Source organism: Dama dama, chromosome 17 (assembly GCF_033118175.1).
Source record: "Dama dama isolate Ldn47 chromosome 17, ASM3311817v1, whole genome shotgun sequence".
Classification (NCBI taxonomy): Eukaryota; Metazoa; Chordata; class Mammalia; order Artiodactyla; family Cervidae; genus Dama; species Dama dama.
This window is the reverse complement of record NC_083697.1, coordinates 47,702,221-47,718,200: the sequence shown is the minus strand read 5'-3', so window position 1 is coordinate 47,718,200 and position 15,980 is coordinate 47,702,221. Positions and strand designations below refer to the sequence as shown.

The following is a 15,980-nucleotide window of genomic DNA, read 5'->3' as shown; positions in this document are numbered from 1 at the left end:
GAAGGTCTTTGGAAATAGGGAAAACAAGCCCAATCAGATTAACTCAAATGTAAAGGTGGCATTAGAGGTAGGAGGCTGACTGATAGGGAATGCAGTGAGCATTATTTGAAATGACAGAGAGATATCAGATACCAAATGACAGGAAATAATCACAACTGGAACTTAAAGCTGGAAGCTGAGAAAATCTTAACCTCTCAGAAAAGACTAATGTCTCCTACCCTAACTTCCCTCAACACATCTACTCTGTCCCTCTCCTGCTCAAAAAACTAGTTTCCTTTATGTAGCCAATTTGTTATAGTCTCAAAATGGGCATCCTATCTGATAAGACTACTTCATAACCCTAGAGTCAACCACCCACCAAATCAGGCTTCAACTCCTCAATCCCAAACATCCGTGAGACAGGGAGGCAGTTGGACAGGATTATCCTTTCTAATGAAGTTACAAAATTTATATGTCACAGGGAAATAAGTTTTTCCCCCGTTCAGTCAGCTGTGGCCAAGAGCGGAGCAGAGTCATATAGAACAAAGAAATGGGAAAATTCCCTTAAAAGAGCATGCGGCTGAAACTTTCAAAGATGATGTCTCAGTTCATAAAATAACTATACTGGAATTCTTCTAGTCAAACTGTAAATGCCTTAATGAAGAATGAACTTTGACCTAGTGCCTACCTGTGTCAAACATGTAACTCTCTAGGTTCACTCCTCATTAGGCCCAACCACCAATTTATCTTGGCATACTCTCTGTGTTAGTTTCCTATAGCTGCTGTAACAAATTACGACAAACTTAGTGGCTTAAACCAACACCGAGTTATTATCTTACAGTTCTAGGCATCAGATGTCCAAAATGGTTCTCACTGAGCTAAAATCAAGATGTCAGCAGAGCTTCATTCCTTCTGAGAGTTCCCAAAGAGAATCCATTTCCTTGCCTCTTCCAGCTTCTAGAGGCTCATGACCCCTTCCTCCATCATCAGAGCCAGCACTGAAACTCCTTGTCTCCTGTCTGACCTCTGCCTCAGTTCTTATACCTTCTCTCTCTGACTGTGATCCTCTTACTTACCTTTTTTAAGGATCTGTGTGATGACATCTATCCAGATAAACCAGGATAATCTCCCCATCTAAAGATCCTTAACTTAAGCACATCTATAAAGTCCCTTTTATCATGTAAGATAATATATTCAGTTTCTAAGAATGAAGACACGGACATCTTTGAGGGGGTATTATTCAGTCTTCCACGCTGCCCAATACAGAGTAGGAGATTAATAAATTCTCCTTTAGTTTACTTAACTACCATTCCTCTAAGTGTGCTAATATTTTAAATCAAAGCGTGAAAGAAATTCTGCATAACCATTCCTTTTCCTTTTCCCTTTCTATTTCCAATAATTGGGTCTTTTGCTAATCACTTGAAACTTACATTTGTGGCAGATATGAAAACGCACTTGAACAGTTGAGAAATACAGAAATATGTGATTTCAGTTGCCAGCTCAATCTCTTTTTGTTAAGCCTCAAAAACTTGACATTTGAAAGAGAAAAGCCATGTAATAATAACACTTTGTAAAATATTCTTCCAGTTTGGGGACATGGGATTTTATTTACAAGTTTCCAAATGTCCCCTCATCAAGCTTTAAAATAGGAAGTCAAATACAAAAACTTGAGTTTCTTGGAAAGGACAGTGACAAAGATTCTCTAATTCTTTACATGCTCTTTGAGAAAATGTTTAAACAGAAAAAACAAATGATGGCCTTTCTGAGTTAAAACAGTTCCAACTGCTTCAACAGATCACTGCACAAGAATGAGCAACCACTTATTGAAATTCTGCCTACTGGAAGCACCTCCAGTGCCCTCTTGCTCATGGAAAAGTCTGTAATATTAATCAGCTTTGGCTTTACAAAAGCTAGTGCCAAACATAAAAAGTTCAGGGCTGAGACAATGTGATCCCCATGTGAGAATTGCACCAGTGAATCCCTCACATTGTCTGGGTGGCCCCAGTGACTCCAAGCCCCTTCCACCAACACTCTCTACCTTCTCTGCTGCCCTGATCTTGGATGTCTAATCTACAGGGAGCTCCATGAACTTCTGTGTATCTGGAGTTGGTGTTAAGTAACTAGACATGTTGAGGTATTGCCACAGGTCCATAATCCTTTAATCCTGGCAGCCATGTTTTCAGAAGTTGAGGATTTTTAGAAAAGAAACACAGTAAATACTATATATTAAGTTTAGCATCCCCAATGGGGGTGGGTCAGTATCCCTTAATATTTCTGCAGTAAAACAGATAAATATTCTCACTAAGCAAAATGAACTGAGATGATATTAAAACTCTGCCATCAACTCAGGTCAGCTTTTGTTGCCTACTTTGTTTTAGAATTAAACTTAGTAAAAAAGGATTCAATATTCAGAAACTTTTGGATTTTAGAATTTCAGAGAAATAATCATGGACCTACATTACAAGGTGGTGTTGTTGTTTATCCCCAAATGGAAACAGTAAAAACTCCAAACTCCTAGAATCATAGGCTAGAAGAGCAGCATGAGTTTTAGTAATGTAGTGCCTCCACCTCGTGTTACTATCAGGGAATTGTAGCACAAAGCGTGTGTGTGTGTGTGTGTGTGTGTGTGTGTGTGTGTGTTAGGCACTCAGTCGTATCCGGCTGTAGCACAAAGCGTGTGTGTGTGTGTGTGTGTGTGTGTGTGTTAGGCACTCAGTCGTATCCGGCTGTAGCACAAAGCGTGTGTGTGTGTGTGTGTGTGTGTGTGTGTGTGTGTGTGTGTGTTAGGCACTCAGTCGTATCTGGCTGTAGCACAAAGCGTGTGTGTGTGTGTGTGTGTGTGTGTGTGTGTGTGTGTGTTAGGCACTCAGTCGTATCTGGCTGTAGCACAAAGCGTGTGTGTGTGTGTGTGTGTGTGTGTGTGTGTGTGTGTGTGTGTTAGGCACTCAGTCGTATCCGGCTGTTTGCGACCCCATGGACTGCAGTCTTCCACGTTCCTCTGCCCATGGGATTCTCCAGGCAAGAATACTAGAGTGGGTTGCCATTCCCTTCTCCAGGGGACCGTCCTGACCCAGGGATTGAACCCAGTTCTCCTGCATTGCAGGCAGATTCTTTACCATCTCGGCCACCAGGGAAGCCCAGCACAAGCATACAAGTGGTTTCATGATGTTGTAAATGTCTCTGGAACCTTACATTTTTGACGTGAGACAGAACTAGGTTGAAGTCAGCTCTAACTAAATGTGCTGTCTTGGCAAATTTATGCCCAGCCTTACACCCCAGATTACCATGATTCCCTCTGTTAGGGAAAGCCCTCCTCACTCACAGGGCTGTTAGGAGCATTGACTCAGCAAAAGCAGATTCAGTGCTTGGCACAGGGAGCGGCACATACTAAACACTCAATAAAAGTCAACCACTGCAATGGCAACCCTCTCCAGTACTCTTGCCTGGAGAATTCCAAGGACAGAGGAGCCTGGTGGGCTATAGTCCATGGGATCACAAAGAGTCAGACACAACTGTGCAACTAACTAACTACCCTTAGAGTGATCTCTATGATGGTTATTGATCTAATTCAGTTAAGTGTTTACTGAATTCCTCCCTGCAGGGCACTGTACTAGGTCACAGGGGTGAACAAGGCAGACATATCTGCCCATTACCCTGTAAACAGTTTCAGGGATTCTCATATTTCTGTTAAGAGTATGGAGCACTGTCCTTGACACAAAGTAGACACTTACTATACATTTCCTAGGTTGAATTAAACACAAAGTGCTCACAATCAAGCAGGGGATTTAATAATGCCAAGAGTGAAGAGTGTAAGAAATATTCTAAGAGTTTCTCAAAGCACTATGAGAATTTAAAGAAAAAAAAAATATTTTTTGTCCTGAAATAGGGACTCTAAAGAAGAGAACACGTTTGTGCTAGACCTTGCACTGTGCGCTGTGCCTAGTCCTTTAGTCATGTCTGACTCTTTGTAACTCCATGGACTGTAGCCCACCAGGCTCCTCTGTCCATGGGGATTCTCCAGGCAAGAATATTGGAGTGGGCTGTCATGCCTGCCTCTAGGGGATCTTCCCTACTCAGGGATCGAACCCAGGTCTCCCATACTGCAGGCAGATTCTTTATCATCTGAACCACCTGTGCTAGACCTTAAACGTATACAAAACATTTCACAGATATAGTTGGGAATTTTTTTAAAAAAAAGCCATTCCAGGCAGGAGGAAGAACTTAAAAGTTTTTCTTCAAAAGTGGAAAATTACATAGCATGTTTAATAAGTAGTGGGTTATGTGCTTGGGGCATTGTGTGGAGGAATTGCATAGACCATATGCATGGGGGAATTTCAGCCTGGAATGCCTCAGAGGTGAGTCAAGACTAAGTCAGGTAAAACCTGAAATGATATATGAAGGAGTTTAGATGACTAAAAAACTTTTATGTTGCTTTGTTTTAGCAGGAGATGATGCAAGCCAGCATGTCTTGGGCCAAGCTTTCGGAAAATTGCTGTGGTGGCATTTTGCACGAAGGATTAAAGGACAAAGAAAGAGAGTGAGTGTAGGTATATCCGTCAAGGGCATATCAAAAAGCCCTTGATGAGGATGATAAACATCTAAACCAGGGCAGGGAGAGAGAAGATGACTGGAGCGGGCAAGGAGAAGAAGTTAAAGAGGCATAAGAAGAATGGATCACATTTGGCAACAAGTTAGATGTAAGAAGAAAAGAAAAAAGAAGACTCAAAGATTACTCTTAGCTTTTAATCCTTGAAGGTTATGAGGGTGGCAAACAAAAGAGGGGGTACAGATGATAGATTAAGACGGTGGGAGATTACAAGTTAATTTTTAAACTGAGCAACAAATTATCTCCTGTTCAAAGTCAAAAAATAAAACTGGCCGCTGATGCCAAGAAAGGAGACCTTTAACCAAGAGCAGTTAAAAACAGGGCCTAATGTCTTTAGAATCCAGTCATGGGCCTGCTAAACTTGTATGTTCCTTATCTGGGGGAAGCGACTTGAAAGCCATGGTGTGGTGCATCCGTAAGCTGGGCTTCCATTTCACAACGCAGAGGTTTCCCCCCACCGCTACACAGAAAGCAAGTACACAGGTCCACCTAGAAGCTGTTATCACAGACTGTTCTCGTTTGTTCTTGCTGTTGTATCCAGGAAAGCAGATAACTTAATCAAGAAGAACCTCTGCTTCAATGCTGTCTCTTTGAAGTGCAAGTGTGGTGAGGCAACCTGGCAGTTGTGAGATGCTGAGAGAACATTCCTCCCAAGTCCTGCACATTAAGCACCTCCTTGCCTCACCCCATCCCAACCCTAGGAGTCGTGGGAAATCTTATCCAGAACGAAGGAGCAATACAAGTTCTTTATGAAGAAGTCATTTCATTGTCATGCAGGGGTTACAAAGCTTTTTTTCTATAAAGGACCATGTGGTAAACATTTCCGGCTTTGCAGGCTGTACAGTCTTTGCTCCAACTATTCAACGCTACCATAGTAGTGGGAAAGCAACCACAGACTACACATAATGAAGGGGTACAGTTGTACTACAAATAAAACTTTATTTATAAATGGGATCAGGTCAAGTTTGGGTCTCAGGTCATAGTTTGCCAACCCCCGTTGTGTGGAAGGAGTTAGCCAAACCTTAGGCTTAAATTCCAGACCCACCCAAAAATACAAAGTTAACAAAATATCTGGATTTGAACATGCAACTCTGTAAAATGTGGTACTTATACCTTCCTCGTTGATTTGTGGGGTTTAGAGAAAATGTATGCAAAATGCTCCATAAATAATAGGCTTTCAAATAGGGCAATAGTCTTTTTCATTACAAGGCATAAGACAAATAATAACTAACACTTATTGAATGCTTCTCTGCTATACCAACTACTGTGTAAAGCACTTTAAAAGACTGTTTCATTTACTCTTCCAACAACACTTGAAAGTAGGAGCTATTACAGTATCCCCTTCTCCTCATGGGGAAACTGAGGCACCAAGCGAGGTCCACGAGATGCTCACAAAGATAGTAAGTGAAATCTCTGGCACTTAATCTAAAGTGAACAGACTCCAGGCCCTCTGGGGCTAACCTCTGTGCTAGCTAATTAACTCCACTAATTCAGCTCCAGTTGAAATGCTCGGAATCTTCTCAAGTTCTGCAGGGCTTTTCATGACTTATCACAGCATAACACAACTGAAAATAGATTATACACAACCTTTGGAAATTCACCTTCAGGTCAATACTCAAGTAACATTTTACATAAGTAAAACACTTATTCCAACCCACTTCCTGCGCATCTATTTCCACCCCTCCGAACAAAGATCTCCAGTTGAGGGAAACCAGAATAATACTGGAAAAGCTAATGGAAACCCATTTCAAAAAATTTATCCTATAATCACTCTAAAAACTTGCAATCTCAAAGCTACGCTGAAGAATAGCATCCTGGATTAATTATGCCAGACTGCAGCAATAACCTTGAATTAAAGCTGCAACCTTCTATTTTTAAGAAACACTTGCCTTTCTGGTTGATGAAACCTGTCGTCCCATCAGGTAACAGACGTGACCAGGAAAGAGAGAAGCGGTAATGAGTCAATCCAAGCTGTTTGATACATTTCAAATCTTCCTCCCACAGAGTGTAGCTGCCACAAGCTACATCGCCAGTCTGGTTCTTGAAAACTCTCTCTCCTCCCTGATGGGTGAATGTGTCCCAGACACAAGGGCCTTTTCCATCTGCATCCCAGCCTCCTGAGAAAAAGAAGAAAATGAAACCGTTACACTCTTGACATCAAGAGGCATATGTGGAATGTAAATATTTGTCACCAAAAGAACATCCCTCATTAACTCAATGTACCATATTGATAACTTTAAAATATGCCTTTAAAATAACATGCATGAGTGGGTTATGTGTTCAGCTGTCCTTGATCCCTGAAGCTGACTGGTGGCAAATGAAAAATTATTGCATAATGCCGCAGCATAGCAGGCTTTCACGGTTCATTATCTGAAGATCTCCCAGCTGGTAGACAGAGGCAGGGCTCAGTTTATGAGCCTCTGAGTTGAAAACATCTCCTTCTTGTGAACATTTCTCCTGGCCCTGACAGACACACCTTGTCCTCATTGTGCGTAAAGCAGTCTTGGGACTCTATCTTTGACCCTTGACACCTGAATCCTATCTTCCTGTCATCTAGCCCTGGAGCCTGAGATGGTCCAGTCAGCTATTGTGGGAAGGGTGTTAGTTCCTGCCATTGTTGAGATGATAAAAGTATCCTACATTCATTCATTCACACCTCCCTTAATTCAACACATGCTCTGTATCAGGCTCCAAGCTAAGCTTAGTGGATACCAGGGTGAACTCCGCTGCAATTCTTGTCCTTGTCAATTACATGAAATTATAAAACAGCCAACGTAATGGTTCCTGCAAGAAAGCCAGGGAGAGGTGTTCATCCAGATGTGGGCAAGAGTCAGAAAATTCTTGGAGAAGACACTCCTAGACTGAAATCTAGAGGAGATGTTGACTCATCAAAGTGAAATGCTAGGAGGTAGGGGTGAGAGAAAATAGAAAAAAAAGAGGACCTAGGAACAGAATAAGCCCAGAGGTAAGAGAGAACATCACACATTAGAGGGACAGAAAGCAAAAATTACATTAGATTTGAAATATCTGTTCACACAGAAATTTTGTCTAAAATGGAAGTTAGAATCCATTTTACGGTACAAACGATTGATTTTTTAAAATCTCATGACTCTTTAATTCCACTTCTAAGGGCATACCCTGAAAGTATGCTCATATATTTTCACAAAAAGATTATATGAGATTATTGAGGAAGGGTTTTCTGTCACAGCAAAATCCTGGAAACAACCTATGTCCTACCAACAGAACAGATAATTAACTTTAGGTATATTCACAGAGAGGAAACACAAATAAGTTGTTACAGTGAATGAATCAGAGCATAGACAACCCTCTGCTCTGCTCTGACTGTTTGTGTCCCCCCAAATTCAGAGGTGGAAATCCTAACACCCAATGTGATGATTTGGGGAGGAGCTTAAGTCAGGAGAGTAGAGCGTTCGTGAATGAGATTGCTGCTTCTAAAAGGAGGCCCCACAGCACTCCCTACCTCCTTCTGCCCCGTGAGGATACAAGAAGCCTGTGATGAGGAAGAGGGTCTTCACCTGGCCATGCTGGCACCCTCACCCCAACTTACAGCATCCAGAACCGTGAGGAATAAACGTTCGTTGCTTACAAACCCCCTAGTTCACGGTCTTTTGTTAGAACAGTCCAAATGGGCTAAGACACCCTCAAAACTATAATGTTAAGCTAAAGAAAAAAAATCAAGATTTGAAATACATGTACAGGAATGAATACATGCAGCACAGGAGATTTTTATGGCAGTGAAACTACGAAAATTGTTACCTGCCTTTTCCTCTGGGCAGTGGGTCTGTTCCCCTAACCCCATGTTGTTCAAGGGTGGACTATATTCTGTATGATACTATAATAGTGGATACATGACATTATACATTTGTCAAAACCCACACACTGTGAACTTCATTGAATAATAATGTATCAATATTCACCCATCATTTGGAACCAACGACCCACACTAATGCCAGGTAGGGGAAATTGGGGGAATGGGATACATGAGAATTCTGTACTTTGTGCTCAATTTTTCTGTCACTCTAAAATTGCTCTAAAACATAAAGGTTATTAATTTTTAAAAGATTATATACAGTACTGCATCATGTTTTATACAAAATATATAAAACCAAAGATGGATTTCGTGAACATATACATATGAGGTAAACACACAACAGCATGCCTGGAGATGATCAGCTCAAGCTGGTGGCTGCCTTTGGGTAGAAAAGGGAGGGAAATGGAAACAAGCAGGAGCCTGAGGGCCCTTGGCATCTCTTATGTTTCACTCCTTAAGCTGGCTAAGAGGTATCTAAGAGGCTGTTGATTACATTATCCACAACCATTTTTATATACCTAAAATAGTTCAAAATGACTTTCACACAAGAAAGGAAGTCAAAGCTAGAGTAAAGAGACTAAAACAATTATAGGAAAGTTTTTTAGGTCTACATTTAGCACTAACTTTCTCATATTTTGTGCACAATTCTGATAGGATTGGACATAGTCTCCAGACCAACAAAAAGACAACATGCGCTATAATTTATAGGAGAGAACCGTGGGGACACAGGAAGACTGCTAAAAGAAGGAGCTCTGACAATAGCAAAAATGACAGTTGATATCAAGGCAGGGTATTAAAGATCTATACAAAGAAATTATGAATATAACAAATTATTATACTTTGGAGCCATATCATATAGAGGCAAAAAGTTTTATACATCCCAATGGCTCTCAAGTTATTTCTATACATGGGGTTTAGAGGGAAAAAGAAAAAGAATACTGATATTCAATCTTAGAATGAAATAGGTATGAATACTAAAATACAACTTCAGTCAAGCATGGTATTCATAGTTTGAATAATTGATTTACAATAAATGAAGAAGCTTAACCTCAGAGAGTTTAGGCAGTTGTGTGCTGGTAAATATTTAATAACTGGTTGTATATTTAAAAATGTATATACCATTAGGTATACATATTTATTATAAATTATATTGGTATAGAGGTATATTGGGATAAAGGACGTATAATACACAATTTCCAAATAACAATATGCAATGCTCTTTACTGTATATTCCTTATAGTCAATTGATTCTCATAGAATACTTGTTTAGATTTTTGCCAGACTCTTATATGGGGAGCCAATCTACAATATACAACCTGACAAATGTGAGTAGTTCTCATGTGACTTTTGACTGGTATCTTTGCTTAAATTAATGGGTACAGTAAAAGGAAAACAATAATACATCAGAATTTCACTTGTTCATCAGTGACATGAGCAATTTTCTTGCTAAACTGGTAATAGTTTTCAAACACTGGAAGAATATTTTTTTTTGTCCTACTCACAATGTAACAGTTATAGGCATATGACACATTCATTTACTTTGCATTATTTATATTTTATCTGTCACTTTCTTGAGTCCAGGCAACCAACAAAACAGTAAATCAAATGCTGACTTGTAGCACTTGCCAATTTCTGTGGTGTAAATAATTACACATGACCAATTTCACCCCCATAGGATAGCACTGAAGGCAGAGTTGCAAGATGAACAATGACATATCATTAGACAGTATTCCTTCTATACAGGTACAAGTAGCCTCAAGGGCATAGCTAATAATAAAATGTGTTAAAATAATTAGGAGATAAGGATTTGAATATTTATTATCTTTGTTTTTAATATAAATTATTTATTTATGTTTATGTAATTGAATCTTTAATATTGGCTATATATTTAAGAATCAGCTCATAAGGGATTTTCCTGGTTGTCCAGTGGTTAAGAATCCACCTTTCAACGTAAGGGACATGGGTTCAATCCTTGGTCAGGGAAATAAGATTCCACATGCCGCAGGGCAACTAAACCTGAGCACTGCAACTGCTTAGCCTGTGTATTCTAGAGGCCCAGAGCCACCGCAGAAAAGCCCAAACACTGCAGTAAAGAACCCATATGCTGCAACAAAAGATCCTACATGCCACAACAAAAATCCTATGTGCTGTAACTAAGACCTCATGCAGCCAAATAAATTTAATTTAATTTAATTAATTAAATTAAAAAGAATCAGCTTGTAAAATTAATGAAAATTTAACAGTGGGCACTGGTGAGCCAGTACAAGCTGGCCTCACATATCACCAATAAGTACTTACCCAAGACAACACTTTTCATTAAGTAGTAGAACCAAGATATGGGGACTTCTCTGGTGGCTCAGCGATAAAGAATCCACCTGCAACACAGTAGCCACAGGAAATGCAGGTTTGATCCCTAGGTTGGGAAGATCTCCTAGAGGAGGGCATGACAATCCACCCCAGTATTCTTGCCTGGAGAATCCCATAGACAGCGGAGCCTGGCAGGCTACAGTACACAGGGTTGCAAAGAGTTGGACATGACTGATGCAACTTGGCATGCACTGAACCCAAGATGTGTTTCCAGATTTGTCTGATACTGAAGTTCAAGTCCTTCCACTGGACCACACTGCTCTTAGTAATAAAGCCTGACTGATGAGTCAACTTATGCCCATGCTACTCAATATATGAAGCATTAGAAATGAATAACTTGACATGCATTTTGGAAGACAGTCCTTCTTAAGTGCTTACAATAAGTTTGACAATTTCAATATGCCAATGTCAGCAAGAAAATTCACTTATGTGGAGTAGTTTATTCTAGGTGTATATTAGATGAAACACATATAAGCAACATTGTTTCTATGAGAACCAGCACATGAATCAAAAATTAACCATTATAGTTGAAATTTTGATAAAAGAAAATATATATAGTGGCCTTTTGAAAATATATATAGTATACTAACAATGAAAAATCATAAAGAGAAATTAAGGAATCAATTCCATTCACCATGCATCTGCCTGCAATGCGGGACACCCAGGTTCAATCCCCGGATCCAGAAGATCCCCTGGTGAAGAAAATGGCAACCCACTCCAGTACTCTTGCCTAGAAAATTCCATGGACGGAGGAGCCTGGTAGGCTACAGTCCTTGCAGTCACAAAGAGTCAGACATGACTGAGCGACTTCACTTTCTTTCACTTTCCATTCATCATTGCAACAAAAAGAATTAAATATCTAGGAATAAGCTTACCTAAGGAGACAAAAGAACTGTACACAGAAAATTATAAGACACTGATGAAAGAAATCAAAGACAACATAAACAGATGAAGAGATATTCCATGTTCCTGGGTAGGAAGAATCAATACTGTGAAAATGACTATACTACCAAATGCAATCTACAGATTCAATGTGATCCCTATCAAACTACCAACGGCGTTTTTCACAGAACTAGAACAAAAAAATTCACAATTCATATGGAAACACAAAAGACCCCAAATAGCCAAAGCAGTCTTGAGAAAGAAGAAAGGAGCTGGAGGAATCAACCTTCCTGACTTCAGAGTATACTACAGTCATCAAGACAGTATGGTACTGGCACAAAAACAGAACTATAGACCAATGGAACAAGATAGAAAGCCCAGAAATAAACCCATGCACCTATGGGTACCTTATTTTTGACAAAGGAGGCAAAATATACAATGGGGGAAAGGCAGCCTCTTCAATAAATGGTGCTGGGAAAACGGGACAACTATATGTAAAAGAATGAAATTAGAACACTTCCTAACATCATACACAAAGATAAACTCAAAATGGATGACTAAACATAAGACCAGAAACTATAAAACTCTTAGAGGCAAACATATGCAAAACACTCAATGACATAAATCAAAGCAAGATCCTCTATGACCCACCTCCAAAGAGTAATGGAAATAAAAACTGAAGTAGACAAGTGGGGCCTGATTAAACTTAAAAGCTTTTGCACAGCAAAGGAAACTACAAGCAAGGGGAAAAGACAACCATCAAAATGGGAGAAAATAATAGCAAATGAAACAACTGACAAAGGATTAATTTCCAAAATATACAAGCAGCTCATACAACTCAATGTCAGAAAAACGAACAACTCAATCAAAAATTGGGGAAAAGACCTAAATGGACATTTCTCCAACAAAGACACACAGATGGCTAACAAACACATTAAAAGATGCTCAACATCGCTCATTATTAAAGAAATGCAAATCAAAACTATAATGAGATATCACCTCACACCAGTCAGAATGGCCATCATCAAAAAGTCTATAAACAATAAATGCTGGAGAGGGTGTGGAGAAAAGGGAACACTCTTGCACTGTTGGTGGGAATGTAAACTGATACAGCCCCTTGGAAGACGGTGTGGAGACTCCTTAAAAAACTAGGAATAAAACCACCATATGACCCAACAATCCCACTCCTAGGCATATACCCTCGGGGAAACCAAAATTAAAAAAGATACACGTATCCAATTGTTCACTGCAGCACTATTTACAATAGCCAGAACATGGAAGCAACCTGGATGTCCATAGACAGATGAATCGATAAAGAAGTTGTGGTACATGTACACAATGGAATATTACTCAGCCATAAAAAGGAATGCATTTGAGTAGGTCTGATGAGGTGGATGAACCTAGAACCTATTATACAGAGTGAAGGGAGTTAGAAATAGAAAGATAAGCATTGTATTCTAATGCATGTACACAGAATCTAGAAAAATGGTACTGAAGAATTTCTTTACAGGACTGCAATGGAGAAACAGACATAGAGAACAGACTTAAGGACATGGGGAGAGGAGAGGAGAGGGTGAGATGTATGGAAAGAGTAACATGGAAACTTACATTACCATATGTAAAATAGATCACCAACAGGAATTTGCTGTATGGCTCAGGAAACTCAAACAGGGGCACTGTATCAATCTTGAGGGGTGGGATGGGGAGGGAGATGGGAGGAAGATTCAAACAGGAGGGGATATATGTATACCTATGGCTGATTCATGCTGAGGTTTGACAGAAAACAACAAAATTCTGTAAAGCAATTATCCTTCAATTAAAAAATAAATTAAAAAGAAAAATATATATATATATAGTAGCCAGTATTCATATGTCACTCAGTCATGTCCAACTCTTTGTTACCCCATGGACCATAGCTCACTAGGTTCCTGTGTCCGTGGAATTTTCCAGGCAAGAATATTAGAGTGGGTTGCCATTTTCTACTCCAGGGGACCTTCCCAACCCAAGGATCAAAGTCACATCTCCTGCATTGGCAGGTGGACTCTTTACCACTGAACCACCTGGGAAGCCCACTCACTAGTACTTGAATGTAAATTTTCCTGAATGAATGATATTAATAATTCATTTCTTCATCAGGCATTTTCTCAAGATGTGATTATGCCTACTCTTTAAAAGTTCTGACCACTCTTTATGAGGAACAAGACTACTGCTTCCAGGCAGATTACATATTGAGCTCTCCTTCAAACAACAAGTGCCTGATAGAATATGGAAAATTTGGCATTGTATTGTTAAATGTGCCATCCATCTTGCAAGATGTTAGGCAACACAAAATCAAAGTAAGAGAAATTCTGAAGCATAAATGAGTAGTGATGCAGGATTTTGTCTTCAGAGCATCTGAGAAGCCCAGATGTTGTGAGCTTCCATTTTAATGGCCTGTGGGACAAGGGAGTAAAACAATTCTAAAGCTCACCAAAGATGGGAAACTGATGATAAGATGTTCACACAAGTCTGGTGATGCAAGGACTCCACACACTGGGCCAGAATAAACAAGAAACAAGTTCTGCCTAAGAAAGAGACAACAAAACAACTGGCCTGTGGGAGAGAAATTACTCCTCAGTTGAGTGGCTGAACATGAGCACATATGTAACCACAACTCATCTCTCCATTAATTAAGAGTGAGAATGGAGAAAGATTTAGCAGACATATAAGCTCTCACAGGATATTGGAAAATTTTTCTCTCTCATTGGATATTACTGGAGGATAAATTTCTCCAAAACAATGATGTTAACCAAGAAAGAGAAAGATCTAGGATCCAGGAAATGAAAAATTCAGCAGGATAAATCTCCAGAATGATGTAGCTGTGCAGCAAATTCCAGGAGTAACTGGACAATTTGCGCATGTCATAGGCTACAGGAAATACTTCTTTAAGAGTGTAATCTACTAGAATATTTACTTTGATATTCCTCAAATTTTAAAATATTTCCTACTGAATTGCCAACATGCACAAAAGTAGGCAGAATTGTACATCAAAGTCCCACACATGTACATGGGGCTTCACAGTTTCCCACCTTTTGCAAATCTTGTTTCTTATCTATCCCACCCATGCTTTTTCATTTAATCTGTAAACATTTCCATATACTCTCTGACAATATTTTTAACTGGGGTCAAATACACATAATATAAAGCTTGCCACCCTAACTAGGTTTAAGGAGTACAGTTCAGTGACACAGAGTGCAAGCACATCGTTGTGTAATCATTAACATCCATCTCCAGAACTCCCTTTACTGTGCCGAAGTGAAACTTTGTACCAGCTCAGCAATGATTCCCATTCTCCACAGTACTGGAATTGTGTGTGGTGCGGGTTGGTGGGGAGGAGAGGTGGTGAAATTGAGAAGGGAGAGGGAGAGAAGGTGGACAAATGGGTAAATCATCTTTCACAGGGAGAATTCAATAGATTACACCTACAACAGGCAAAAAACTCAAAACCTAGGAATATAAGCATGCCATTTAAGACACAGATGTCAATGCCAAAAGGATTAACCAACAGAATTAAAAGAGGTTTCCTCTAAAGAAGTACATGGAAGAGAACAGGAGTCGATAGTTTCTAAAACAGTTTTGTTTTGACTCTTTAAATTATTTTATTAACTTTGATTAGCTTGAAAATGAATTTAAGTACTATTAAACATAAGAAAAATGGCATTGCAAATATACTATTAAATATGGATATATTAAATATAGATTATGTGGATAATCTGAACAAGCTATTAACATGCAGAACAATAACAAAATGTCTGTTTTATGAGAATTAAAAAGACTAACTAGATAGAATTAAAATCCTGGACCAAAAACTATAAATATATCTATGTATAGATACGTATTGGAGAAGGAAATGGCAACCCACTCTAGTATTCTTGCCTGGAAAACCCCATGGACAGAGGAGCCTGGCCGTCCATGGGGTCGCAAGAGTCAGACACAACTTAGCAACTAAACCACCACCATACATATATATATATACATATACATATATGGATATACATATATCTACATATATACATATATGAAAGCAACAAGGTAAGAAATCAGAGTTAAAGTGTTCTCAGGTTTTTATACTATTTAGAAGGGGATCTTAACATTTTACTTTGTTGTATTTTGTATTCAAATTAAAATTTCTAAGCTAAGCACTTTAGGAAAAAATGTAATTTATAGTTTTAAAGATGAGTCCAACACATCTATTGCAAGTCTGTGCCAGGCTCTACTCTAATCAGTTTATATATATTAACTCTTCACAACAATATTATTAAGTAACTGCCATTA

At 39.2% G+C, this 15,980-nt stretch overlaps 1 protein-coding gene across 2 annotated transcripts in view; it reads right to left on the bottom strand.

The window, feature by feature from the left end:
• LOC133071919 (cytosolic beta-glucosidase) overlaps positions 1-15,980 on the bottom strand; it is a 124,829-nt gene that overhangs the window by 72,198 nt on the left and 36,651 nt on the right. The window contains exons 2-3 of one of the 2 annotated variants that reach the window (XM_061164775.1): positions 10,716-10,792; positions 6,475-6,702 (exon numbers count right to left, since the gene is read on the bottom strand). In XM_061164775.1, the coding sequence (XP_061020758.1) occupies positions 6,475-6,702; positions 10,716-10,734 (247 nt within the window). In that variant the 5' untranslated portion in view covers positions 10,735-10,792. The remainder of the gene's footprint in view (positions 1-6,474; positions 6,703-10,715; positions 10,793-15,980) is intronic. The other variant, XM_061164774.1, reaches the window with a different exon arrangement.